The sequence below is a fragment of the Myotis lucifugus genome, unplaced genomic scaffold (genome assembly GCF_000147115.1).
Source record: "Myotis lucifugus unplaced genomic scaffold, Myoluc2.0 scaffold_534, whole genome shotgun sequence".
In the NCBI taxonomy this organism is placed as follows: Eukaryota; Metazoa; Chordata; class Mammalia; order Chiroptera; family Vespertilionidae; genus Myotis; species Myotis lucifugus.
Window position 1 is genome coordinate 443,393 of NW_005871582.1, and position 27,621 is coordinate 471,013.

The window sequence follows — 27,621 nt, forward strand, 5'->3', positions numbered from 1 at the left end:
GCTCCCGCGGCCCGGACCCAGCGGCCGCCGCGCGCGGAGCCCGGCCCGGCCCCTCCCGCTCGGGGCCCCGCCGGTCCAGGCGCCGGGCGGGGGCAGGGACGATCAACTTGGGGCGCGGCGCAGCCCCGCTCTCGGGAGAGCACCGAATCGGAGCTCCGCGGCCGCGGCTAGACCGCAGGAGCCGAGCGCGGCGAGGGCAGGTGGCGAGCGGCGCCCGCGCTGCAGCCCGGGCCTCGGCGAGAGCGCGAATATTTTTCAAACGATTCAAACTTTCGTCCTTTCCCCGCTTCCTGTGGTCGGTCTTGACTGGAACTGCTCTCCCGATTCCCGCGGGGCGCCCGGTGCGATTCCTCTCCGGGCTCCTCCGGGCTCAGCTAACTTCTCCCCTCGGCCGAGTCCAGCCCACGCTGCTCGCCCGCTCCGGAGGGCCCGGGCCCGGGCTCCTTCGCCCCTGGGAGGGCGCCCAGCCCGGCCCCCTTGGGTCGGGTCCTCGAGCCCCCAGCACCCGCCGCAGGACTGGAAGCCGCAGATTAACCGGTACGGAGCCTGGCCTCCCGGCCCCCGTCTCGGAGGGGCGTCCCCCGGGCGCAGAAACGACAAGTTTATTAGTCGTCGTTGGCCTGTTGGATCGAAGAACCGCCGCCGAAGAAGGTCCCCGGCGCTCCGTACCCCGAGAGGAGAGCCCTGGGGACCCGGGGAGACTCGGCGGCCGGGCTCCTCGGGCCGGGGCGCTGGCGGCTGCGCGGGGCGTGCGGAGGCACCCGTGGCCGGGCCCGCGCCCCCTGCGTCCTCACCGGGGCCGCGGCTCTGCCGGAGGAGCCATCCGCGCCGCTGCCGCCGCTGCCGCCGCCGCCTCCTCAGTCTCCGGGTCTCCGTCGCCGCTCCGAGAAGGGGGAGACGCAGGGGGCATCGCGGGGCCCCGGCGGATGCGCCCCCCCGCCGCCTCTCGGGCTGCGCGCCTCGCGGGGATGAAGCACCGGCCGTGAAGATGGAGGTGACCTGCCTGCTACTTCTGGCGCTGATCCCCGTGCACTGCCGAGGACAGGGCGTCTACGGTAAGAGCCCGCGCCCGCGGCACGCGCGTTAGCACCCGCGGAAACTTTGCAAGAGGCGCAAAGCGCGCGTTGCGGGGTTTGGTGGGGACCCCGGCGGCTCGCACTCTGGAGGGGATGCCCGGGTCCCCGCCCTTTCCCAGGCGCGAGAAGAGCGAACGAGCTGCTTCGGAGCACAGAGGCGGGTCGTGGGGTCTGGCGTGAAGCTGGTGATGCCGGGGGGAGGCACCCACTTTCTCACACCCTGTCAGAGGCGGGAGTGACTCCGAACCCCGGAGAGCACCCAGTCGGCTGGCGCCGGAGACTCCGACAGACCTCGGGCCGGGGCTGGGGCAGCGACTTGCACCGAAGCCTGGTTTACCCCGGCTCGGCCTGGGGAGCGGAAGCCGAGCGATGTGTGACCCGGAGTTGCGCGTGGTTTGCGCGAGAGCTGGCAGCCGGCACCGCCACGGAGCCGCGGGCTCGCCTTCCGCGATCTCACAGAGGCTTCGCTTCTTCTTTAGTCGCTTCTTGGCAACCCGAGCGGTTGCCACATCCCCCGGATCCGGAGCCTAAAGCCCCGGCATCCCTTTTCGGACCTCTCTGGAGCCAGTTCTCCCTGCCTCCGGTTCCCAGCTACAAAACCCCAGCCCCACCTTCCGTTCCCTGTGCGCGCGCACACATACACACACACACACACACACACACACACACACACACACACACACGGGCACCGTCCCCCCAAAACGCAGACCAGGCACACACCCACCCGCTACGCCTCCAAACGCTGCCTCCTGCCCGGCAGCTTTGCTCCCGCGTCCCCACGCCTCGCTCTTGGGCGCTAAGGGGACTCCAGTCACCCCTTATCCCGTCTTTTCCGTGGGTTTTCCCCGGGAAAGGTCCCCAGAACAGGCATCACCGCTCTCAGGGACCCTCCCTCTGACTTCTAGCAGCCCGGAATGCCCCGACCCCGCCGCACAAAAAGTCAGTCTCTGGGCCCAGCGGCCCCTACTTCGCTTTCTGCGGACTGCAGGGCAGTCTGTGCAGGCCACTTTTTGATGAAGTGAGCAGGAGTGGGAGGATTCTCTCTCTTTCTGAGGTTGAGGGCGTAGTTCCTGCCTTTAAGATGGGGGGTGGGGCGGGGGTGGGAGAGTTTGACCTGTTCTATTGGTGGGGGTCGGATGCTTTGTCCCTCCCCAAACATTTTTGGCTACCAGCCTCAGGTGCAGATGCTAAATGCCTCCTTCTGGGGGTGCCTCACAAGAGGGAGGGGTCCCCTGAGGGGTTTCTGGGAGGTGACTTGCTAGCTGGCTTGGGTTTAATTCCCTGGGGAGGCTGGCCCAGGCATCTGGCCAAACTCTGCTTCTTAATTAGTTTGTGTGTCTCTTACTGCCTGGCCCTTTAGATATAGGCCAGAAAAGGAAAGACGAGGAAGAATGAGAGGCTGGGTTATGGGGAGGAGGCAACTGAGGGGGTCCCAGAGGCCTCAGCCCCGCAGGGGTTGTGTGTGTGTGTGTGGGGGGGTGTCTTCCTTCCTCTTTCTCCCCAAGGTTTCCCTTCAGCCTCCCTGTTCCTTAGGAGGAAGCCTAAAGAGGGACATCGGTGAGGTCTCCCCCTGTTTTTCACCACACCCAGGAGGTCTGTAGAGTGACTGAGAGCCCTCCTGTTGGCTGCTGTCCCCCACTCTCCTCCCTCTGAGTGCCCTTGGGCAGACCTGGCATGCCCATCTCCCGGCCATGGCCATCCCCTTTCTCCATTCCCTCCACCTCCTCCAGCCTCCTCCAGGGCTGCATGGGGCACATCTTGAGGAACCCCCAGCAATGAGGGCGGGAGTGGGTGACAGGTGCAGTGGTCTCTGCAGACCCTGATTTCAGAGTGCTTTGGGGCCAGGGTTGAGTCATTGGCTCACCTGCCCCCTTTCTGGGTGTTTTCTCCCCTCCCTGAGTCCAAGCTCTCTCACTCAGAGTGAGGTAAGTGGGTTGTGTGCATGGGGGCCAACCCCTGACTCTTGGATGACATTCTTTCCACGTGCCCTTTGAGAATGTGGCTCCAGGGAAAGACTGGGGCCTCGGGGCAATTGCTGGGTGGGAAGTCTTTATGGCGGTGGATGGAGAGAAAGGAAGATCTAGTGTGAGGGGGAGGATAGCAGGAGGCTACTTGAGTTCCTTGTGAAGCTTTGGCCAGATATAGCCAGAGAGAACCATCGTAGGGCTGGGGCTGGGTAAGGAGTAGTATGGAGAGCTGGTTTTCTGCTCCCTCCCCCACTTTCCCTCTATTCACAAAGCAGATGAAGCAACTTGAGAAAGAGTGGAGTGCAGGTGAGAAATGGTCAGGCGTGTCCATCCCTGTGTGCCAGCACCCAGCATGGTGCCTGGCACACAGCAGGAGCTCAGCAAATATTTGTTGCAAGAATGAAGGGCCATGGTTTGGGGGGAGTTGGAAGAAATGCTTATTGAAATTCTTTCTTTCCCAGGTGTCTCCCTAAGATGGTTTGCACAAGGCAGTTGGGCATTCTTTGAGGGTCTCTGCTTAGGGCGAGTCACAGTCTTAGGCTGGTGGCTATAGGCTGGTGGCTATAGATAGGGGGGAACTCAGGATGCAGAAGAGAGAGGAGGCTGGAAGTCCAGTGCTGCCCTGGCAGCGCGGAGGGAGGCAGTTTTTACTCAAGACACACAAAAAACAAGTGTGCCCTGGGGAGGGAACCACCAGCCCCTTCCCCTCTGCTCCCAGGCCTGTGTGGCTGAGGGAGGAGCAGATTAGCAAACATGGAAGCTGAATTGGAAAGAGGGAGGAAGACTGGGATGTGGAGGGCAAACCCCGCCATAATCTGGCCTGAGCTGGGAGTCTCTGCTGAGGCTGGTAGGAGGCAGGGGCCTGGAGACCTATGTCTGCTTCCCTCTGAGGTTCCTTTTGCCGGACCCAAGCTGCGCTGCTGCAGTGGGACCGGGGAAGCGCTCTCAACTGGCCAGGTGGCTTCGCTCTTCTTTGGGGCACAGATGCTATAGCAGCTGAGTACTAGACCAGATGGTCCATTTGGAGCTGGTTCCCTCTTTCCTCCCAGCCTCCCAATCTCCTGGCCCCGTTTGTTGTGCTCCAGGGTGGATCCTGTAAGCTTCTTTCCCACAGGCCAGGGGTGGTGGGCTGCCCCAGAGGCCTAGTTCTAGGCAGAGGGAGTAGCCAAGGGATGGAGGAGTATCCTTCATGAGGATACACCCGCCCTGGCTCATCTCCGCCCATAGCTGCCGGACTTCCAGCGAGAGGCGGGTTGAAGGGATTCCTCTCCCTTAGAAAAACACAACAAACCTCGGGATTATTTAATATGCAGGAGTGGGAATTGACATTATCCTTAAGACAGGTTGTTTGCAACTTACTGGTGGAAGTCAAAATATTTCACCAAAGGTGTCATCAGAAACTACTATCCTATGCTAATTTTTGTGGGAACATGAAGACAGATGTTGAATAATTTGACAAGAGCAACATAGCTTACAGAATTATCACCAAGTCAGGTTTTTTTCCCCTCCTCTGAGGGTGCGGAGAAGGAATTTCAGGAAGTGTGCCTCCCAGCGCCGCCTTCTGGGTGTTGATCTAGGTGTGGGCACTCGGGATTTTTCACTAGTTTCCACCCCAGGCCCAGAAACTGCCTGTCCGGATCGGACGCTCCCCCGGGAGAAGGCGTCGCATTGGAAAACTCTGGGGGTCAGGGCTGACAGAAAGCTGAGGGCTTTGCAAATGTCCTCAAGAAGGTCCAGGCCTCTGTCCTCCCTTCCTTCTCAGTTATAGCAACTGCAGGAGGGAGAGGGCCTTGCGTCTCCAAATCCAGGCGCTTTTGTTTGCTTTGCCAGCACTGTCTGTACCCCCCATTGAGGTTGGCCCCTGAGCCTGCTTGAGGACTCCCCCGTTCTGGAGTCAGACCCAAGAGCTCCCCCACGCCCCCACTCTTAGGTTCAAGATCTGCATGATGCCTCATTTTACGAATCTGTGCTTCCTGGCTGGTGGGGGCTCCGGAGGTGGTGGGGTTGGTTAGAGAGGATTATATTAGCCAGGAAAGCACCCTTGAGGGGGCGGCTGCAGACATACCAAGGGCCTATTTGTAATTGGCCGAGCTTGGCTGTGAGCTGCTGGGGCCGGGTGGCAAAGCCTCATTTAAAGCCTGGTATTAGCTCTGCTTTGCTGGAACATGGAGGGACGGGCGGGGGGCTCCACAGGGAGAATGGAGGGAGCTAATCACAGCAGCCAAGGCCGGCAAATGAATGATGCAGGAAATCAATACCTGGGTGTGGGAGTGGAAATCCGGGCAATGGTAGCAGCCGTGGCTTCTCTGGCTGCCCAGGAGGCAGAGGCGGGCCTGGGAGGAACGAGACAGAGGCAGGAGTGTGGTGCACCCTCCTCTCCACTTCACATCCTCCCCGTACTGCCCCCAGTTCTGCCTTCCTCAGCCCTTCCCACTCCAGCCTTGCATCTCCTTGTGGCGGGGCTCAGGGAACCTAACCCACCAGCAAAGACAGGGGACCTGGAGATGGGATCTTGGGCCTCAGTCCTGGAAGAGACATGCCCCACCCCTACCTTGCCTCTGGACACAGTCTGACTAGGCCCCAGGTGCAGGGGTGTGTACCTGAGGACCCTGCCCTGTGCACCTGGCACTGCCACTCCAGATATGACCAGCAGGGGGCGGGCTTGGCCGCCACATTGCATATTGCTTTTCCTAGACTCTCTTGGCCTCAAGACTCCACAGGGATGAGACTTACTCTAATTCCTTAGCCTGGGGCCCAAGGGGACTCCCTAGGCCTTCTGTAGCTCCATGCCTCCCTCCAGCTCTCATGTTTCCCTTCCCAGTGTCCCAGGGCATTTACCTGTGGCCAAAGCCACACTTCCTATCCCCTAGGCCAGAGGAGAGCCCTATTGGGGGAGGCTCAGCTCGTGGGTTCCTGTCCAGGTGGGGCTGTGTGCAGAGCAGGGGCTCCTGCCCTGGCAGTGCTGCCTCTTTGTGAACCTGGTGTGTGGCCCCTCTCCTGCATCTTCCCCGCCATCATTAGGAGACCCTGCTTTGCAGACATGCATCTGCTGATGGCAGGTACTAGCTACTAGGGGGTCCCTATTGCCTTTAAATGCTGATACAGTGGCAAGAGCAATGCCTACCTCAAAGCAGTGAATCCTTTCTGTTTTTTTAAACCATGAAATCTTCCTCTCCCCAGGTTTACGAGTAACACGTGCTCTTTGCAAAAACAATCAGAGAATACATAAAAATATAAGGAAGAAGGTAAAACTCACTTGACATCCTGCCATGCCTTCAGTGATGGCTCTTTCAGGCACCTTTTTGTGCAAAGAGGAACGAACCTTCCAGGGAGGATCATTGGTTGTAACAACAATCCTGGGCTGGTGTGCAAGTGCCACGTGCCTTACAAGCATTTTCATCCTCTCTCCATTGATTCCCATAATATTCTGAGAGGTCAACATAGCAGGTCCTGTTGCCCCCATTTAACAGATGAGGAAACCGAGGTTCCCAACAAGAGTTTAAGTGACCTGCTAAAGGTCGCACAGCTGGTGAGAAGTGGCTCGGAAATCGACCCCAGTGGATCTTCTGAGTTGGGGGCAGGACAGCAGTATGGTGTGCCCCTCACCACCCATTAACTCTCTAATTAGTACCTGCCTTGAGCCTACCCTGTTCTGGGAATTGACAGGGCTGCTGAGATGAATGAGATGGAGGTTCTGCCCTCAAGGAGAAGGGGAGGGGACTCACATACAAGATGGTGGCTCCTGGGAGATCTTGATAAATGCCATGAGGCAAGTGCAGATAAAGGGCTGCAGGCATTCATTCGAAGGGGGAGGGAATGACTTCCAAGGCCTAGTGGAGGAGGGGGCACTCGAAGTGGCCTTGACACAAGGAAGAAAGGACTGAGAAGGGCATCCCAGGAGGAGGCAGAGGCATGGAGGATAAAGAGCTGGGTGTGTGGGGAACAGTGTCCCTCTGCTGGGCTGGAGCGTAGGTTGAAAGGGAACTGGGCAGTCAGAGGTGGAACAGTAAAGGCTCAGTAGTAACAGTCGCTAATGTTTACTGCCCGGCTGGGGTCAGGAATGTTCACTGTCTCCCTTCATCCTCCCCACAGCCCCCAGAGAGTCCTTCATAGCCCATTTTAGCGACTAGAAAACTGAGGCTCAGAAGGACGAAGCTCCTTGTCCAAGTGGCAGAGCTGGGCTCAGACCCAGATCTGCCGATGGCAAAGCCGGTGTCTGGGGGAGCAGGCTGGAATCCTGGGCTGGGAGAAGCTGCTGGGAGGGCCTTGAGAGAGAAATGGGTCGATGTGGGCTGTATTTCAGGCTGGGTAGCCCTGCTGTGGTGTGTTTGTGTTTGAGGACGCCGGGGTCAGGGGGAGGGAGACTGGTCAGGGGTCCAGGGAAGTGTACTGAGAACTTGACCCAGGTGGTGGCTGTGAGAATGGACAGGAGAGTCCGGGTACAAGAGCTGCAGTCATTCCACAAACATACGGGTGAAGGTTCTGTTTGGAGCTCTGGAGATATTTGGAGAAAAACAAGCTCTTGCTCTCCTAGACTTTACATTCACACGGAGGGAGACAGGTGGTAAACAAGTCAATGAATAAGTATATAATGTTCCTATGGCGATGAGCCCTGTGGAAAAGAGAAAAGCACCCAAGGGGACCAGGAATGGTGGACTGTGGTTCAAGTTCATATACAGTGGTGGTGGTGGGGGCTCCTTGAGTAGGTGCCGCCAGGACAGAGCCTGGAAGATGCCTGGGGAAGAGGGAGAAAGCCTGGTGGATAAGTGCATTCTGGGCAGTCAGTGCAAAGGCCCTGGGGCAGAAGCACGAGTGGCTTGTTTAGCCACAAAGAGGAGTCGGTATGGCTGGAGCAGAGTGAGCCATGGGGAGGGGAATAGGATGTGGGGTTGGAGAGTTAGTGGGGCCTGATTGTTGAAGGCTATGTAAGGTTATGTAAGGACTCGGGCTTTTATTCTGAGTGAGTTGAGGAGCCGTGGGAGGGTTTTGAGCAGAGGAGGGACATGAACTGACACCCTTTTAATAGAATCCCTCCGGCTGCCATGTAGAGAATAGACTGTAGGGGGTTAGGTGTGGGGGAAGGAAGCCAGTTAGAGACTCTTGCAAAAGACGAGGAATGAGATTGTACGATCATTAGGTCCTAAACGTGCGTCAGGAAGAGCTCAGGCAAGGGGTGGGGGCGGAAATGCCCTGAGGTTTGGCGTTTAGAAACCCAGGTCTGAACCCCAGCTCTGCCTGCATCAGCTGAGAGCCCGAGGGCCACCTGCTTTCTGAGGCGTGCCCTCTCCACTGGTCAGATGGAGAGCATCGTACCCACCGCGTGGGTTTGCGGTGAGCGTGCCATGAGACGCACCTGTGGAGCCCTGAGCTGGCCCTGAGCAAGGCCTCAGTCAGTAGATTTACTTCCCTGACAATCCCAGTGCAGTCTTGAACTTCGTGGGGTTCTGGTGTGGGATGTCTGGGAGAGATGTTGATGGGCCGGTGGACATGAGTGTTGGTCATGAGTGGGCTGAAACCATGAAGTGAAATAAAATGGCCAAGGAAAGAGAGAGTGGAGTGAGAGAGGAGGGGGGCCGAGACCAGCACCCTGGGGTGGGAGGAGAGAGAGGAGACAGAGCAGGGAGGTAGGAGGGGACCTAGGGGACAGGGACAGGAAAGCCAGGAGAGGAGACAGAATCTGAGGGAGGAAGGGCCATCTGGGGACTGGAGATTGGCAGGGAGGCAGCGGGGGTGCCCTGGGTCTGCAGATCCAGGTCAGTGTGCCTGGGCCGGGGCGAGAGTCTGCATTTCTAACGAACTCGGGGGTGATGCCAGTGCTGCGGGCCCATGGAGCAACCTTTGAATGGCAAGGGCATGCGGGCAGAGGGGCTGGACGCAAATGGGCAGACTTGGGCTGGAGGTTCAGATGGGCAGCTGGCTGCCTCTGAGGGACCCTGGACCAATAGTCTCCCTACACTGAGCCTCGGTTTCCCTGTCTGGAAGACGGGTTCAGTCACCCCCACCTTTGGAATTAGAAGTCCAAGTGACAGCACTTGGTAAACTCTCAGGCAAGCCGTGGGGACTCTGTTTCACGAGAGCAGAGCGGTGGCAGGCAGATGGCAGGGAGCTCCGGGCGTGGGTGGCATGTGGAAGCTGGAGGTGCGGGCTGCGCTTTTGAGATATGTGGCAGGCCAGGGAGGGTGCGGGCAGTTCCCAGCCTCGCGGGGCCTAGTTCCCAGCCGAGGCCCGTGGGAAGCTGCGGCCGCAGGGGTGAGTGACCGCAGGGGCTGGTGACGGGGCGGCACGAGGGTGCTGCTCAGCCGGCTGCGGAGATCCCACCTCAGGCTCCTTTCTAGTCCCAGACACTCCGCCGAGGTACACTGATTGCCTGGAGACGGGAAGCTGTGTAGAGAAGTGCTTCTCCACCCGGTGGCCTGTCAGAACCACCTGGGGAGCCTTTGCAACAGCAGATGCCTGGCCGCACGCGTGGGACCTCCTGGATCAGAAGCTCTGCAGGTGGCATCGAGGCAGCTGCGTGGCGAGAGCTCTCCAGTTGGCTCCCAGGCGCAGCTGGCGGAGACGGTGCATCGGAATGAGTCAGGCCCAGACAGATGTCGTCTTCCCCGGAGCTTTCGGAGGGCATTTCTGGGTTTTCCAGGTCACTGCCCAGGCTTGGTTTCAATCAAGCTCCTGTGGACCCTGGGGTCTTTAATACACACACGCACACTTGTTATTCTTAAATGATGGACGGAGACTTCCTGTGTTAGTAGTGCTAACCGAAGGTCCAGGTCAGGAGCTTGGGAGACGGGCCCCTGCTTCTCACCAGGGCATTCCCCGTCCCGAATCTGGAGGGGCTGCCAGAATCCGCCCGGAGGCGCTGCCCCATTGATTTGCACGAGGTAAATTGTTACCTTTCTGAAATGTGGCCCTTCTGTGTACTCTCTCCTCCATTAGGTTTATAAATAAATGAAAATTTCAGAACCGGACCCCATTGAAGCAATTCAGTGTCAACCAAGCACATCATCACGAGCGCCTGCTAAATGTCCAGGAGGGTGGCGGGAGCTGAGGCCGCAGGGGCGAGGGCACCTGCGCCCCAGGAGCGGGCAGGGGGGCGGGAGGACGCAGCCTTTTCCAAGGCCCTCATTTCTCAGGTGGAGAAGCTTGAGTGGCTTGCCAAAGGCCCTGGCAGGTAGCGGAGTCAGGATTTGAACTCAAGCCTGCCTAATGGCGAGTCCAGGGCCCGCCGGCTGCTCTGAGGGGGGCTCCATGGCACTATCGGCCCTTCCTGTTGCCTGGGCTGTGCTGTGCTGTGGAGTTGGGAATCTCTGTCTGTTCCTAGAAACCAGGCCTCACGAGAGAGGCTCCAGCAAATGGACGTTTAGTGGCAGGCTGTCCAGGGCTGCGTGGCGGCTTCCTGGTCGCTAGAAACCCAGGCTCCTTTCCGCTTGTCACTCTGCTCTGCTTACGGAGGCGGTTCTCAAACTTTGCTTCAAACTGGGGAGTGTTTAAAACTCCCAAAGCCTAGGCCAGTGATGGCGAACCTTTTGAGTTCAGCGTGTCAGCATTTTGAAAAACCCTAACTTAACTCTGGTGCCGTGTCACATATAGAAATGTTTTGATATTTGCAACCATAGTAAAACAAAGACTTATATTTTTGATATTTATTCTATATATTTAAATGCCATTTAACAAAGAAAAATCAACCAAAAAAATGAGTTCACGTGTCACCTCTGACACGCGTGTCATAGGTTCGCCATCACTGGCTTAGGCCATACCTTACCAATGAAATTAGAATATCTCAGGGAGGTAAACAGGCGTTAGCATTTTTTTTTAAAGACCCCAAGGTGATTCTCACATGCAGCAAGGTTTGGGAACCCTTGCCTTAAAGCATTTTGCCACAAAGCCACCAAGGGCTGCCCTGCTCCGTCATCATGGTACATTCCAGCCCTGGCCGGTGTGCTCAGTGGTTAGAGCGTCAGCTGTGCACCAAAGGGTTGAAGGTTTGAAGGTTTGATTCCCGGTCAAGGGCACATACCTGGGTTGTAGGTTTGATTCCTGGCCCTGATCGGGGTGTATGTTGGAGGCAACCAATCGAAGTGTCTCTCTTACATCGATGCTTTATTCTATCTCCCTCTCTTCCCCTCCTTTCCTCACTTCCACTCTCTTTAAAAATCAATGGAAAAAATATCCTCAGGTGAGCATTACAAAATAAAAAAAGACACATTGCAGGTAGGAAAAAGAAAAGGTACAGGCCTGCCAGCTGAGTCCGTTTCCTTTAAGAAGCTTTTCCAGAAACCCCCTCCCCATGACTGCTGCGTGTAGCTCATGGGCCATTCTTAGCTGCAAGGGAGGCTGAGAAATGCCTTTTCAATGGGCACATGCTCACCTAAGAGATTATCAGGGTTTAGTTAGAACGAAGGGGAGAATGGATATTGGGTAGATAATGTCCAGTCTTTACCACAAATCCCCACCTCAGGGTCAGCTGGTGCTTCTTGAAATGAGAGAGGATTTAGATGGCTGTGAACACCACTCTCCTCCCCTCTCCCTCCCTCCGGCCAGCCTAGCTCAGGTGGTGGTGGTTGTGGGGCGGGGGCTCTGGCTGTTCTGCGGATGCCCAGAAGGAATTTATAGAAAACTGAGACCTAGAGCAGGGGAGAGCCTTGCTGGGGTCAACAACACATTCACGTGCGGGTCCCAGCTCCCTGTCTGCCAGTGCCCTCCTTCCCTCCTTCCCACCAGTTCGTGAGGTGGTTGATTTCTGCTGGTTGGTACCTGTCCCCTCTGGCAATGGCTCCTTTCAGTCCCAGCCACAGGAGAGCTCTGTGGACCCCCCTGATTTGGGGGAACAAAAACTGAGGGGCTACGCCAGAAGCCATGGGCCAGAAAGTACTGCAGAGGTGATGTAGCTCATCTTTCTGTTCTCAAAAGTCTGTGGTCCTTTGTTGTTGGGAAGTTCTCCTCATTGTCTTACCTTAATTCAACTCGCTGTAACATAATCTCTTCTCAGAAAGATCCAGGAGCTGAGGCCTCTCAGCTGAACTTGAGTATCTCCTTGGCCCTTGGCCCTGAGACTTTTCCTATGTGATTCTTAAGTAACTCTTAACGAGGTGCTTTTCCCTATTTCTGAGAGAGGCATCGGGAAGGTAGAGGTGGGGAGGGTGCTGGTGGCCTCATCTCCCTGGGTTTGGTTCTGGTGTTCTGCTGGAATGGTGACCTTGGGGAGGTCAGTTTACCTTCCAGCAAAATCCGTAAGCCCACGGCAAGCTGCAGTTCTGTGCTGTGGCGAGGTCTGGCTTTACTCTCCTTTCTGGAATATGCCACAGGGTAGACATAGAGAAGGTCATGAGGTGGGGCCCGAGGGTGTGGCAAGGAGAGAGCTCAGCCGCCAGTCAGTGGCCTCAAGTGGCCCAGAAGCAGATCGTTGAGATTCAGCGCAGCAAGAGACTAGACCAGAGACGGTAAGTGGCTTGTTGAGGTCACACAGCAGTTAGGTACCGAGGCTGAAATGAAAAGCCATGCCAAGGGACTCCACATCTGGATCTTTCTCATTCTCCTAGACAACCTTGTAGGCTCGGAGGAGCTGGGGCATGTCTACCTGGTACTTATAAGCTCATTTTAGGCCTGTAAATCTACAATCCTCCTCCCACCCCTGCAAACCCCATTTCTTATCCCCAGGCCTCACTGCATCCAAGGAGTCTTGTTCTGGGTCCAGGACTCCTGGTTAGATGTGAGAAGCCCTTCATGAAATGTCGGGAGGCCCTGGGAGGCCCCCGTGTGGGGGGAGGAGGCAGCTGGCGTGGCTCCGTGACCTGGAGGCTGCTGCTAGTCGCTGTGGCACAGCCTATGGTCCACTTTAGGGCAACCAGCCCGTTCGCCCGCAGGAACCCGGGCCTGTTTCGGGAAGGCTGCTCTGGGCATTCCCCGCAGCCCTCAAGCCTTTCCCCCGTGGCTCAGGCTGGTTGGTCAGATGAGTTGGATCTTGAGGATTGGAATTCAGGTGAGTAGGTTTCCAGAGAAGTGATAGGTGGAGGTAGAGGAGTGTGCTAGGATATTTTGTGTGTGTGTGTGTGTGTGTGTGTGTGTGTGAGACAAAACAAGGGCCCTGTGTTGTGACCACGTGAGAGACTTAATAGGGGCACCATGACGATCAGAATTGGCTTGGACTTGAGGTCGCAGTTTGGGTTCCCCAGAAGCAGACCCTGAGATAAGGAGCCAAGTACGGGTAGTTTATGTGGGAAGTGAGTGCAGGAAGCTCAGGTAGGGGAATGAAGACATGAGATAGGAAAGCAAAGGGAACCAAGAAAAGGTGCATTGTCAAGGGAGTCACCACCAAGTCTCACTAGGGATCTTGGGGACACTGCGTAATACACACTTCAGAGTCTACCCATCATGGTGAGGGAGCTGGGGCAGGTGTACACCAGCTCCCATCTGTCATTGGTTGCAGGCTGCTCCTGGGGGTGTTAATTCCTGGGGGTGTTAATTCCTGGCACTCGCTGGGTAGCAGGCTGCACTTGTTGAAGGCAGTGTGACTTGGCCGCAGGTGCTGGTGCTGTGCATGGCAGTGGTCAGGGGAGCGGGGCTCCGACAGTGTAGACTACATCCTGCCTAGCCTTCTGTTTTGCCTCTTCAGAACCAGCCAGTTTTTCTGAGCTCTTTGTTCGTAGGTCTTGTCTTCTGGGCTGCACGCGTAAGCCCTGATTCCGGGCGGAAAACCAGACCTGTGAGCTCCTCGTTTACTTCCTGGATTCTGTGACTAGACCTCCAACCCGTCAATTTCCCCAAGACCTTCCTGGTGGAACTCAGGCTCTCCCTGAAGGATTGAGGGGCCTCACACCTGGGGAGGGCAGGGTTGGGGGTCACCGAGGACAAACCCAGTCTCCAGGGCCCTTTGGGCATTGCCATGGGGCACGATCATTAGCTTCCCACCAGCTCAATTCAAAACGAAGAGAGAGGAGGGGACCATTTCTGACACTGGACGGCTGCCCTCTCCCCGCAGGCAGGACTCTGTGTGGGTAATTAGGCCGATTGCATTCTGTCCACTTCCCTCTGCAGGAAGGAGCCTCCGTGGGTAATGACCTGGCTAGTCTGCACCCTGAGTACCCCTGGGCCTTACACGTCCAGATCAGAGCAGCGCCTCCATCCTATTGTGAATTTCTCTCAGCCTCTCCACACCCACCTGGGACCTGAGATTAATTAAGTAATTAACCACATTTTTCTGGAGCCCTCTCTGTGTGCCCACACTGTTCTGGGTGCCGAGGATGCAGCAGAGAACAAGGCAGAGGGATGATGGAGAGTCACAGGCTTATAAAGTGACAAAGCCAGCAGAGATCTTGGGGCAAATCTCGTCATTTGTCAGAAGAGAAACCTGAGGCTGAGGAGGGCCAGAGAAGTCCTCGGCCTACACAGCCAATAGGCAGCCCGGCTGGGAGCTATGAAAGGTCAGAGGTATGGGGCTCAGAGGTCACCTGGCCCTAAATGCTCAGCAGCGGTTCTCAACCTGTGGGTCGCGACCCCTTTGGGGGTCGAATGACCCTTTCACAGGGGTCGCCTAAGACCATCGGAAAACACATATATAATTACATATTGTTTTTGTGATTAATCACTATGCTTTAATTATGTTCAATTTGTAACAATGAAATTGGGGGTCACCACAACATGAGAACTGTACTAAAGGGTTGTGAACCACTGGTTTAGAGGCAGAAACCAGAGGCAGAAACCAGTAACCAGAGGCGAAGGGTCACACCAAGCTAGTGGTACTGCTCTGCCTGCCAGTAGATCTATCTCCCAAGGCAGATCTGGGTTCTAATTTACAGAGGGGAGTGTGTGTGTATGTATGTATGTATGTATGTATGTGTTTGCATGTATGCATGTATGTGTGCGTGCATGTAGAACCAGCGGCATTAGGTAAACTGCTCTCGCTGGGTACCTCCACAGGAGCTGAAATACATTCCCGTGTTCTCTCTACCTTGCGTGTACACTTTATCTCTATTTTTGTGCACATGTAAGTATACATGGGCATGCATGTGCTGAAGGTGTGTATATGCACGCTGATGTTGCACACAAGAGCATGGAGATATGTTCAGGGGGCCATGCTTGACTGTGGGGGACGTCAGATCTCTTTGGGGGCCTCCCTGGGCCCACCTTTCCCCCATTGCCTCTCCTGGACTCTCTTGCCTTGGTTCCCAGGAAGGGGGAGGGAACAGGCCGTCAGCTGGTGTTGATGTCCAGCCTGGGTTATGGCTGCCTCATCCCTTCCAAGAGTCCTGGCGTGGGGGCAGGGACAGGCCAAGGCTGGCCTGGAGCTCCGGGCTAATTTTCCCGGCCTCCATCGATCCAGCAGCTTCTCCCGAGTCTATTAGCAGTCGGCGAGTGAAAATATCCCCCATCGTGAGCCCTGACCTGAGACAGGGAGGAATCCATAGCAATTTGTTCAAACAGAGGAAAGCGGTTCCCTCTGATTTGTATTCCAATTTATTCCAGGCAGGAAGGGGGTCAGGGTGGGGAGGGGGCAAACCCTGGCACTCGGGAGCTGGGCCCAGGCCCGGCCCTCAGCCCCCATGCCAGCCAGGGTGGCAGCTGGTGCTCCCCATGGTTCCTGGGGGAGGTGGGCCCCAGCAGGGGGGCGGGAAGAGAGGCCCGCCAGCCTTCCCAGCAGGCCCTGCTTGGCTGGAGAGATCAGTTGTGGATTTGGTTTTCACAAAATACAAAGCCGCCCACTTGGAGCCTCTCTCCCAGGCACTGGGGACTGTGCCAGGCATGCGCTCACCCGCTGCGCCTGTGCCAGGGTGGGGGCTGGGCTGGGCGCAGGGCCCCAGCGGCCCCAGCTGGGCTGAGTGGCAGGGGGCCTATTCTTCTCCTGAAGCCCCCCACCCCGCCCCAGCCAGCCTTTCAGGAACAGAGTTGCTCAGGCTCACAGGGGACCTGCACCCTGGAAAAGCTGTGCGGGCGGGAGCCCCTCACCCAGAGCCCCTCACCACGGGAGCCCCAAGCACATCTCCATGACGCAGTGCGCATGCTTTGTGCCTGGTCCGAGCAAATCGGGGCTCCCTGGTGTCCTAATCATGAAGTCTCATTTGAGCTGACCTTTACTAAGTACCTACTGTGCGCTGGGCGCTGGGCCAGTGCTGCCAAGTACCTTGCCCTTGCAGAGTCCAGTCTTCCTCATGTGCCTCAGTTTCCTCGCTGAAGCTCCCACCACCCCTGCATACTTCTGTCACCTCCCTCGCCATCTCTGCTGTCTTGTCCTTCCTCCTAAGAATCTGTTCTCCCTCCCAACGTGGGTGGCCCCGATGAGGGTCTCAGCCCCCCTTTTCCAGAGGGACCCTCTACACAAGCTAGTTCTTTTTCTTCTGGGTCACTTCCTTTCGCCCCACCTCACCCTCCCTTCACACCAGGGTCCAGGCCTTTGCAGAGGTGGTGCCATGGCAACCACAGAGGAGGATTCTGGGAAGGGTCCTCCAAGTGGTCCTGCAGCCTCCCCCTACCCCCACCTCCTTCCCTCATTTGTCATTGCCCCCAGGGAGGGGAGTAAACAGAAAAGTTCTTCACACCGAGGTGTCAGCGACTAGCAGCTCTGAGATCAGCGGTGGCACAAGACTTGCCAGGCCCCATGACACCACCAGGGTCTAATTTCAGAAGCAAGCAACTAAATATATCAAAGTGGATGCATGATCATCTCTCTGGCTCAGGTGGGAGTATAGGGAGGCATGTGGCCTGAAGGATAGGAATAGAGGCTTCTGAACCGGATCTGGGTTCAAGTTCTGCCGTAGCCACTAGCTACCTGTGTGATCGTGGGGAAATTGCCCCGTGCCTCAGTTTCCCCATGCACGAGATGGCGATAATAATAGCACCGTCCTTGGGGGGCTGTGGCGAAGAGGAAATGGGGAACTCTGGAAAGCCACTCAGCCCAGTGCCCGGCGTGTGGGGAGTGAACGCTCCAGCTGCTCAGGGGAGCACCCGCTAAGTGAGCGATTCCGGCACTGGTTTGGCTCAGGAAGCTGGTAAGTCAGAGGCTGCCACCACGGAAGTCATATGAGGCTCTGGGTATAGGCGTGCGGCACAGTCCTGGGGGAAAGGGAGCAGGACCTAGAGCCGGGCCCAGGAGAGAGGGTGCCAGAATTCCAGCCTTCCCCCGTTTTCCTCTTGGGGAAATTTAGAGCAGGAACCTGTTCCCTCTGAGCTACTTTACAGGTGTGTTCGCACCCAGCCCTTTGCTGCCACCCCCGCCACGGCCCATTCCAGACCTGACTTTCCTCCTAAGGGGCAGTCCCTCCTTCCCCGTCCTCCGCCCCTAGGAGCCTCCTAATGGCAGTGACTTTTCTGGGCCCGGCTGTGATTGAACTCTGGTCCAATTGGCCTCCCCCATCCCAAGTACCTCACTTTCCTCCCCCAACCTGCTGGGTTTCAAGTCATTTACAAGTTGTTCAGAGGCTCAGCATTATAATCAGATCCTACAGTGTATACCACTTATGTGGTTTCTAAAAGTTTAGCCTAAAAAGGGGAGAAACCCTTCAGTGATGGAGAGAAAAAATGATGAGAATAATGAATGCAAGTATGGCATTTCCTGATTTATAAATATACCTGATGCTAAAGAAAATATGTTCCTACACTTCATGCTTCTGGAATTGACTCTTGGAAAATAAGATTGTTCATCCTTTTCAGGGGTATAACATGCTTTCCCTTCCAGGGGTGTTCACTTTGAAAGGGGCACAGAGAATGAGCAAGTGACAGTTTAATACGCCGGGTGTTGCGGAGTGTGAGGAAGAACACGGAGTGGGGAGAGGGAGTGAGGGGGTGGAGGTCGGGCGGCCACGCTGTCTTAAACAGGGTGATCAGAGAAGGCCTCTCTTGAAGAGAGCTGAGGTGATGGGGAGAGCTCTGGAACTCTGGGAAGAGCAATCCAGCAGAGGGAGCTGCAAGTGCAAAGGTCCTGGGGTGGATGTGGGCTTGGCCTACTTGGAGAACAACAGAAAGCAGGGTGGCCACATGGGGAGGAGGGCAGAGAACATGCTATTGAAAAAGGGTTGGCTTTGACTCCAAGTAAGCTGGGAGCCGTGGCAGGGTTTTGAGCAGAGGAGAGAGGGATCTGATTTTGTGTTGTAAAGGGATCCCTTCGGCTGCGTGTGGAGAAGAGACTGTACCAGGCAAGGGAGGAAGCAGGGTAGACCCACCAGGAGGCTGCTGTAATTCTCTAGGCAGGACATGGTGGTGGTGGCTGAGGGGTCAGGGTCAGGATCAGGATCAGTTTTGGAGGTCGAGCTGGGAGGGCTCGCTGGTGGGCTGGGTGCGGGTGTGGAAGACGGAGAGGCCAGGGCCGGCTCCTAGGTTTCTGGCGGACACGCAGTCAGCAGGGGACAGTGTGCTTTCACTAATGGGTGGGTGAGGAGTGGCTCTCAGGCCTTGCAGGTGTTGGGGGCATAAGGCTGTCCTCCTGAGCTCAGTGGATAGAGAGAAGCGTAAGGCTAGTCAGGCCCTTACATCTGGTTCCCTGGTGTTTAACCCCAGGCCGACCCTCCTCCCGCCTCCTGAGTTGGGCGGGGTGAAGGCCTGGCCTGGAGGGCTCTGCAGAGGCGTCTGTAAGAGGTTTCAAGCAGTCACGTTGGGGCACCCATAATCCCACCCCCAGAGCTGGGTGGGGTGATGCCCAGGAACCCCCAGCGGCCTGGGTTGGGGAGATCAGAGTGCTGCCTGGTGGTGGTGGGCTCCCAGGAAATACTGTCCTTCCCTCCCCTGCCCTCTGTGCCGGGGTCTCCGGCCCCACCCGCTCTCAAGCTGCAAGATTGATTTTGCTTTCAGCGTTGTTATTGTTATTATTACCCACTTAAACAACTTCATAGGAAAAAAGAGAAAGAAACCCAGTGACCACCAGACATCAGCCATTCATTCTAAGTTCCCGGCCCATCCCTGTCAATATGTTTTTACATAGCAGTAAACAGTGGTCCGCGCTGCTTTCTTGTGCGACTTTATCTCCTACGCACGTCTGCCGGTATTGACCGAGCCCTCAGACCTGCCACTTTAATGGCCTCCGGGCACCCCCTGCATCGACGCGCTGGAGTTTGGTCACCATTTCTCCATTTGCTGGGCGTGTGGCAGACTCCGATTCCCCTTTCTCCTAAATAGCCCAGCCGTGAATATCCGTATGTGGATTGCTTTTTCCGTTAAAACGGTGTCCTTGGGGCCTGTTCCCCAAAGTGAGAGTGCCTGCCAGTCCTAGGCCAGGGCAGTTTTATGGTTCTTAATTCGACTTGCTGGGTTTTGCTACAAAAAGTCAGAGCTCAGCTTGCGCACGGCCCAGCCACAATGGATTTTATAATTTTAATTTATTTTCACTGGGTTTGGTAGGTGCATTGTGTCCTGATTCCTTTTTTTAAAATATAAATATATATTTTTTTATTGTTTAAGATATTACATATGTGTCCTTATCCCCACGTTACCCCCTATCCGCCCCTGCCCCCCGCTCATGCCCCCACCCCTCTGTTGTCCGTGTCCATTGTTTAGGCCTATATGCGTGTCCTGATTCTTAGCTTCCAGTTTTCACTTCCTGAAGCCACATTTGGGTTTTTCAGCTCCTAATGAGACCTGATTTGTGCAGAACTTGACAGTTTTCACGTCGCTTTCTGGTGTGTCATCTCACTTAAGACACTCTGTTACTGGTCTCTGTTTCACATGGCGAACTTGGGCTGAGTCAAGTTCAGTGCTGGAGAGGAGCCTCAGTCAGCACTTGCAGGTTTGGTTGGAAAGGACTCCCACCCGCCTGCCACCACCCCTTTCTTTCTGAGGGCGCAGGGTCCCCAGATGTTCATTTCAGCCCAAATCCAGTGCCTCAACCCCGTGTCTTCCCTTCTCTCCCACAGCCAGGCCTGTGGCAGGCCCCGGGCTGTGTGCCCTGGACTTCCAAGATGGGGTTCCGAGGAAGCCACTGGGCTTTGGGGTCAGGTGGGGCTTTGGGGTTGTTTGCCTCAGTAAAGCCACTGTTCCCTGCGTGCCCTGGCTCAGGACTGGCCCTGACTCCACGTTCTGGGTTGGGGGCTGTGCCTGGCAGTGTGGCTGTGGTCCCACCCAGGACGCGCCCCACCCCTGTTGTTGGTCACGGCTACACTGGAGCCTCAGGCTCCTAGGGACCGGGTCACTTGGGCGACTGTCGGGGTCCTCGTTGGACACTGCAGTGATGCTGCAACTCTCAGACCCAGGGGCCTCCTCCTGGCAGACACCTGAGGTATGAGTTTGGTTTTATTTTGCTCCTTCTAACTACACTTCCGGAGTATCTATGAGGCAGCCATGCTGTACATGGTCGATTCCACTCTTACCGTGTTTAACACTCACAATAGGAAACACTCGTGTCCATTTTACAGTCAGGAAACTGAGGCTCTAGACTAGAGGGTTAAACGATTTGCCCCAGAACACACAGCAATTACTGCAGCCGCCTGGGTGAGAACCCAAGCCCACAGCTGGGTCCCTCCGGCCCTGCTCCTCCCCTGGACTGGGGTAGGTAGGCATGCTTTGGCACATGGGCACTCGGTCATATCTAGTCTGGATTGCTCTCAGGGCCCAGGGCCAGGTGAACTGCAGTGATGGGGTCCCCAGGACCAGCAGATCTTGGAGGGTCTGGATAGCTGGGACCCACACAGGGAAATTTTACACAAGTAACCCTGTGTCCCTGGGCCCCGTGTCCCCAGGCCAGGCAGGCTCAGGTCCTGGGTTCCAGAAGCTATTCTCTGCCTTGATGGGTGGTAGCTTGGCCTCCCGGGGAGAGCTTTCCTCCCAGGGGTCACCTCTTTTAGCCACCATGATATTCTGGTCCCTCAGGATGACTGCTCTTGGCGTTCCCCCAAAGTAGACCTCCTCATTCAGTCTTCCACCTTCCTCTGGCAGGCCCTTGGAACAGGTTCCCTAAGGGTCCCGGACTATATTCTCAAATGGAAAGGGCACTGAAATGTACTGAGCGCCTACTAGATAATAGTCATTGTACTCTGTACCCAATGTACATTATCCTATTTAATCCACAACCCAGACGTTATTACCACTACAGCCTCAGATGTAGTATTATCCCCATTTTGCAGATGAAGAAATTGAGGCTTCAAGAAGTTAAATAAAGGACTTGCCCAAGGTCACATAGTCATTCGGTGAGAGATAGAGCCCTGCCTCCTACCCCTCCCAGCAGGGCAGCCGCTCAGACTGGCAGTGACAGCCTGGGGTGACGGATGCCCAACCTGAGGCCTGTGCCTTTCTGCTCTCTTCCCGAGGGTCCTGCCTGCACTGCTTAGAGCTGCCCCAAGTCCCCTCATTGTTGAGAGTTTTGATCCCAGTGTTCTGGGGCCCACCAGGGAGAAGCCCCTTTATTGTTTCCCCCAGGGGACCTCGGAGTCCTCATTTCCAGGCTGTCCCGTGGCCTGGCCTGATATCCCAGAGTTCCACACACGGCGGGCAGGCTAGACTTCCCCTGACGCCCAGACAATGGGGAGTCTATGAGCATAATCTGGCACTCTCAGGACCCGTGCCTGCTGACGAGGCCAGGATGTGGGTGCAGTGGTGCCGAACATTCCTCGGGACTGGGCACAGATGGACTGTCCACTGCTCTCAGCAGAGGAGGGCTGCCAGGATGTTGGCTCTGCCAGAAGCGCCGGGCCCTGCACATGGGCCCGGCCCTGTAAACAGTCGCAGGCTGGGCAAGCAGCAGCAGGCCCTGCATCTGACGCGAGAGCACAGCGAGGTTTTATGCTCCGTTATGGCAACAGGGTGGCAGCCTGTGCACTGATCCTCTCAGCTGTGCCCGCTCCCCACTCAGTGACAGCACCCTTGTCCCCGGAGGTCAGTGTTTGCACTCAGAGGTCAGTGACTCACACACTCGGGCTGGAGCCAAAGGGGAGGTCAGCTGAATAGAGGTTTGAGTTTGATGAGCAAAGAAGCCCTGGTGGTGCGAGCAGACTTCAGTGTGGTCTGCAGCGAGGGAGGGCAGAGCGTCTTCAGTGAGGAGCGCTAGGCCTCATGGGCTCTGCATCCTGGCGCTGAGGGCAGGGTGGGTCACTAATAGACGCTCGGGAAATGTTACACAGCAATCGATGGATCAATGGCACATTACCAGGCGACTCTGAGTGCCCTTGGAAGGGTTGGGAGGCAGGGAGTGAGGGGGAGGATGGAGAGGGAACTGGCTTGGACCAAGGCCTGATGACCTGAGAGAATGTCCAGGGGTGGACAGGACACAGTGTGCTGTGCGTCTCCTCCGGATGACCCGCATGAAGGCGAGGCCAGAAGAGATGGTGGGACTGTTTCAAACTGGTTTTTCCATCATAGAATTGGAGCCCCCCCTCTCCACACCCTCCCGATCTGGAGAGCTCTGAGAAGTCGCCTGGCCCATCCTGGCTGGCCGTGAACAGAGGACAGGCTCAGCCAGCTCCGAAGCCAGCACGGTGGGTGGGGAGGCCAGGGCAAACCCCCGCTGTGGAGAGCAGAGGGCGGGGTTCATCCAGGTCGATGGGCCACAGGGGCGGCCCATAAGCATCATCCCTGAGAGGAGGAGGCCAGGCGGAGCTGGCCAGGCACCCGCCCTGAGATCCTGCTCCCAGACCCGGCCGCCATTCTCTGAGCAGCTAATTAAAAGAGAAAAGCCTGTTAATATTTCAGCATTGTTAACCTCCCTAAATTATTTAGTGTCCATTTGCATTACATGCATAAAAGGACCGATAAACATGTGCGTACCAGGAGCTGGGAAGGGGGGGGAGGGGCAGTTTAAAGGATGCTGCCCGGGACCGTCCCACCGGTGACTGGTCCTGCGTGTCCTCCCACCGCGTGGACGCTCGGGAACTGGAAATGCATGGGGCTGAGCACAGAGGCCAGGCAGTCAGACAGACACCCAACCAGCAGGGCATCCTTGGCCAACTTACTTAACCTTGCTGGGCCTCAGCTTCCTCATCTGACAAAAGGGAACAATAACAGACTTGTGATGAGCAATAAATAAGATAATAGATATGAAGCATTCAATGCGATGTTTGCGCAGAGTAAATGGTTATATTATGTGTGTACGTTGTTATGCTGTTGTCATGTTATGGTGGGGGAGGCCTGGGACATAACTGCAGCTCACAGCCTCCCTCCCTGCTTCCTCTCTGCCTCTCCGCAAGCCTTTAGCCCAGCCCTTCGAGACTATACACTTCCCTAGGGCAGGGCCTGGTGCCATCGCTCCCCGTATCCCGGGACCCCCGCACCAAGCTCAGCCCCTCCCGCTCATAAGGATTTGTTGGGTGACGGTCTGATGGAAGCCAGGACCAGAACACAGATCCCGATTCCATGTTGCCTGGCCCAGAAGGCTCAGCGATGCAGTTAGGGGGGTGGGCCTTGGCCTGCCATCTGGCAACTGGGCAGCTAGAACCAACTCCAGGTGGGGAAGTCGCCGCCCCTGCTCCTTTCTCTCCTTGCCCTCCCCCGACTCCGCTCTGTGTGGAAGTTTCCCAGCCTGCAGACACCCTTCCCTGAAGGAACAGGAGCAGGAGCAGGACAACAGCCCCCCCGTTGGCTGCGATTGACCTTTTCAAATGTGTGTGGAGGGAACCTGACGGAAAGCTGAGGGGGCTTTACATTCAGGTTTTCCATGCGCTTGCTGTCTGCCCGCCTTGTTTGCTCTACAGGTACTGCTGCACCCTCATGCCTCTGTCAGCACTCCCCCCTCGGCTAGCAGCCAGGAGGACGTTCTCTCATGGGGGTGGGGTCCTTGATGAAACTTCCCTTCTAGGTTCCAATGAGAATCCTCTTCGGAAGCCCAGTGGGCAGCTTGAGTTAGCCTTCACTTGAGTGAGTCATAATGTGTGGCTTCCTCACTGGGCCTGCGGGTGCCACAATCCCCACCGGCACCTACAATTTGAGGGTGTCTTCTTTTGGGGGAAGAGAGGAGTGAGCTGATTGGCCAGAAGCCCTCTGCTAGGGACTTGCTATTTCTGCCTCAGCCGTCCTCATGATGAAGTTGCCCCCTGGGTGACATCTCTCATGCCATCTCATATTCTCAGCCAAGGGACTGGCATGTGGTGTGTGGTGGTGGTGGTGGGGGTGTGTGTGTGTGTTACTTGACTCCACAGCCTTAGTTTTGTGTTGAGCGTCGGATCAGCACTTCTCCACTTGTTACAGACAACACTTCTGTCTCTCAAGATGTTAAGAGCTGCTCTGTGAAGAAAGGGCTTTATGGTCAAATACACTCGGAAAGCACTGGATTAAACCAAGTCCGCGGGTGTGTTCACTGCAGGACTTTTCAGAGCCTTTAATCATATCCTCTTGTGAGCCGAGGCTCTGAGGAGAGAGAGGAGGCAGCGTCCTTGTTTGGCGGGGGACTGTGGATGAACACTTTACGGCACACAGGTTGGGGGACAGGGTTTTCCTTTCCTCATGGGGGTTTATTGATAGAGCTCAGAAAGCTAAATGAAACCAGGGCCAGAGCTGACGGTTCCACATGGGCCAAGGAATGTGCTATGACAGGCTCCCCTGGCGACACAGGGCGGGGATGGGGGCATCTGAGGACGATTGGGCCAGTGGACTGAGTTCCAGGCCACTGAGTGGAAGGCCTGGGTTCGAGTCCCAGCGCTGCTCTGGGTCAGTGAGTGACAGGATTGCCTTCTCCCTGCCATCGTGTCCTCTGCCAACACAGGCTACATAGGACTTGCCTGTCTGCCTCTCAGAACCGAGGCGAGGAGCTTGCAGTTATGCCATGGCCCTGGGAATACATCAGCCGTCATCGTCTGTGGGTCCTGTCATTCGGGCCTCAGGCCCGGGGAGTGGGCTCCTGAGGGGAGTGCGGGATCATCTGTAGAATAAAGTGCTGGCGGACACGATTCGATTGTTCACCGTGTGCCAGACCCTGTTTTAAACACTTCACCTGAGTTTACGTATTTATTCCTCACAACAACCCCATTTCACAACTGAGAAAACGTAACTTGCTAAAAGTCACAAAATAACTCACTGAAAGCTGGGTGAGGGTTATGATAAGAGGGGTGCTCCCTGAAGGGCACCCCCTCCCTGGTTTCCAAGCCCCCTTTAGCCCTGCACAGCCCTCAGCAGGAGTCTTGACCATATTCATGAAGCATCCCCATCAGTGTAATGTCTGCTTTGAATGTTTGCACCCCTGGAGTGTAGAGGGGGCCACAGAGGGGGCCTGTCTGTCCCCATCTCTCCCTCCTATTTGATCATCTCAGGAGCTGTCATTTAGCATACTGTTTGGCCAGATGTTTTACACATATTGTCTTCTTGTTTGTTTTTGGTTAATCCTCCCCCAAAGATATTTTTCCATTGATTTTTAGAGAGAGTGGAAAGGAGGGAGAGACACAGAGAGAGAAACATTGATGTGAGAGAGACACATGGATTGGTTGCCTCCTGCATGCACCCTGACCAGGGCTGGGGATCAAGCCTGCAACCGAAGTATGTGCCCTTGACTGGAATCAAACCCGGGACCCTTCAGTCCATGGGCCGACACTCTATCCACTGAGCAAACAGGCTAGGGCTGCACATATTTTTTTAAACCCTCACATCAGCCCTGGGAGAAAGTATTATTGTTCCCATTTTGTAAATGAAGAGGCCAAGGCTCAGAGAGATGAAGTAACTTATCCTGTGTCACCCAGCTCGTGGGTAGCAGAGCCAGGAATTCATCCCAGACTGTCAGCTCTTTCCATCTCTCTAAAGCCGGTCTCTCCTCTGCCCACTGTCGCTTGTCACATGCCCCTGCTTTAGAGTCGTCTTAGCACCAAGCGTACTCGGAAACCATCCGGTTCGTTTCTGTTTTTCTGTTTGCTACCCGTTTCCCCGAAGATGCTCTTTCCGAGCTGACAGCCTCGTCAGCACCCGCAGGGCAGCGGCTCGGAGTGTTTGTTGTGTGACGGGCTGGATGGAGGGATTATGTCGGGGCCCCTGACATGGGCTCTGGCCTGGTTGCCTTTGGAATCAGAAGATGCTGCTGTTGGCAGTGCCACCCTGGGGCGTGTGGAGGGGAGGCTGAGGTTAAGCGGGACAGAGGACAGAGCCCTTTTGGGGGCCTGCGACGCTGTGGGGGTTTCTGTTGGTTCAGGGTTAGAAACACAGTTCCAGACACTCTGGGGGTGAGCAAAGTGTGGGACCCTGACTCATGCTAACGAAACTCAGTGGGGGTGGTGGTGAGGGTGGGGGAATGGGGTGATGGACAAACTGAAATACCAAGGTCAGGGGGTCTTGCTGCTAGCCAGTACTCCTCCAACGGGAATATGTGCACCTGGGAGACGTCAGCCATGGGAAGGAGGAGTAGGAGTTCACAGCCTGGTGGCAGAAAGACAAGGACCTGAATTGGATGGACACACAGATTGATGCCTTGTTGTGGTGCTGGGGGGAGTAACCATACAAAAGGAGGGGTTGTGTAGGTTATGGGCGCTTCCTGGAGGAAGTTATGCATTTTATGTCCAGGCTTTATCTCACCTCTGCGCACCTCTTTAGGGCCAGGACTCTGTTCACTCCCTATGTCCCTCGAACCCTACAGCTCTCCCACCTCCTCTCTCCACCATCACCTGTGAGCAGACAGGTGTGAACAGGGGGCTTTGTCCTCCTTCCGGGGGCCCAAGCCTTTGTGGGGTGGGGCTGGTTTGCCTTTAGGACAGGGGGGGGGCGCTGACACGGAAGGAGGGGCTTTCCCAGTTCCGTCTTTTCCCTCTGGGTCCCCCAGCCCTGGGCACCGGGAGAGAGGTCAGGGGGAGCCAGTTTTTTGAGAACTTCCAAGTCCCCTGGGAGAACTTCTGTCCCTTGGAGAAGATGCTGGCACAGGCCCAGGGAAAATTAACAGGGCTTTGGGGAAAGGGAATGTGTAGTCTGTGGGTTGGGGAGTCTTAGGGTAGGCTCTCTAAGATGGTTGGGGCTGGGTAAATGCTCTCAGGAGAAACTAAGGGGATGAGGGAAGCAGCTGGGCAAAATGTGGTTCAACTGACTTAGCCTTTGCCTGTTCCTAGGGTCTGGGGGGGGGGGGAACGGGACGGGGGCTGGGGTGTGTGTCTGGAGCATGAACAGCACCACAGTCATCCCATCTGAGGCAAGAGGACTAGCATCTGCACCGTGTTTGCCAGGCACTGGGTGGGTGTGTATATCGGGGAAGGGTGACCTCCTAGGCATTTCCGGGCCAAGCGCTGGCTAAGGGCAATTCCCTGGGAAGGTGAGCTCTGTGCACCCACAGCCACCACTCAGAGCAGCGGGGTGGACGCACCGACCAGATGCGGGAAGCTGGGTGGAGCCCCAGCAGCCTCCCCTGCAGGGCTGCTAAGACGGTGATGCTCACTGGGTGATGACCAGTCTGTACGGTGATGCTCACTGGGTGATGACCAATCTGTACGGTGATGCTCACTGGGTGATAAACAGTCTGTACGGTGATGCTCACTGGGTGATGACCAGTCTGTATGGTGATGCTCACTGGGTGATGACCAGTCTGTACGGTGATGCTCACTGGGTGATGACCAGTCTGTACGGTGATGCTCACTGGGTGATAAACAGTCTGTACGGTGATGCTCACTGGGTGATGACCAATCTGTACGGCGATGCTCACTGGGTGATGACCAGTCTGTATGGTGATGCTCACTGGGAGATGACCAGTCTGTACGGCGATGCTCACTGGGTGA

At 56.3% G+C, this 27,621-nt stretch overlaps 1 protein-coding gene across 1 annotated transcript in view; it reads left to right on the plus strand.

The window, feature by feature from the left end:
• The first annotated feature begins 48 nt into the window (after nucleotides 1–48).
• Nucleotides 49–27,621, plus strand: part of LOC102424469 (MAM domain-containing glycosylphosphatidylinositol anchor protein 1) — a 53,998-nt gene continuing 26,425 nt past the window's right edge. Inside the window, exon 1 of the mRNA XM_023745321.1 lies at nucleotides 49–1,055. Coding sequence (XP_023601089.1) covers nucleotides 989–1,055 — 67 coding nt within the window. The 5' untranslated portion in view covers nucleotides 49–988. The remainder of the gene's footprint in view (nucleotides 1,056–27,621) is intronic.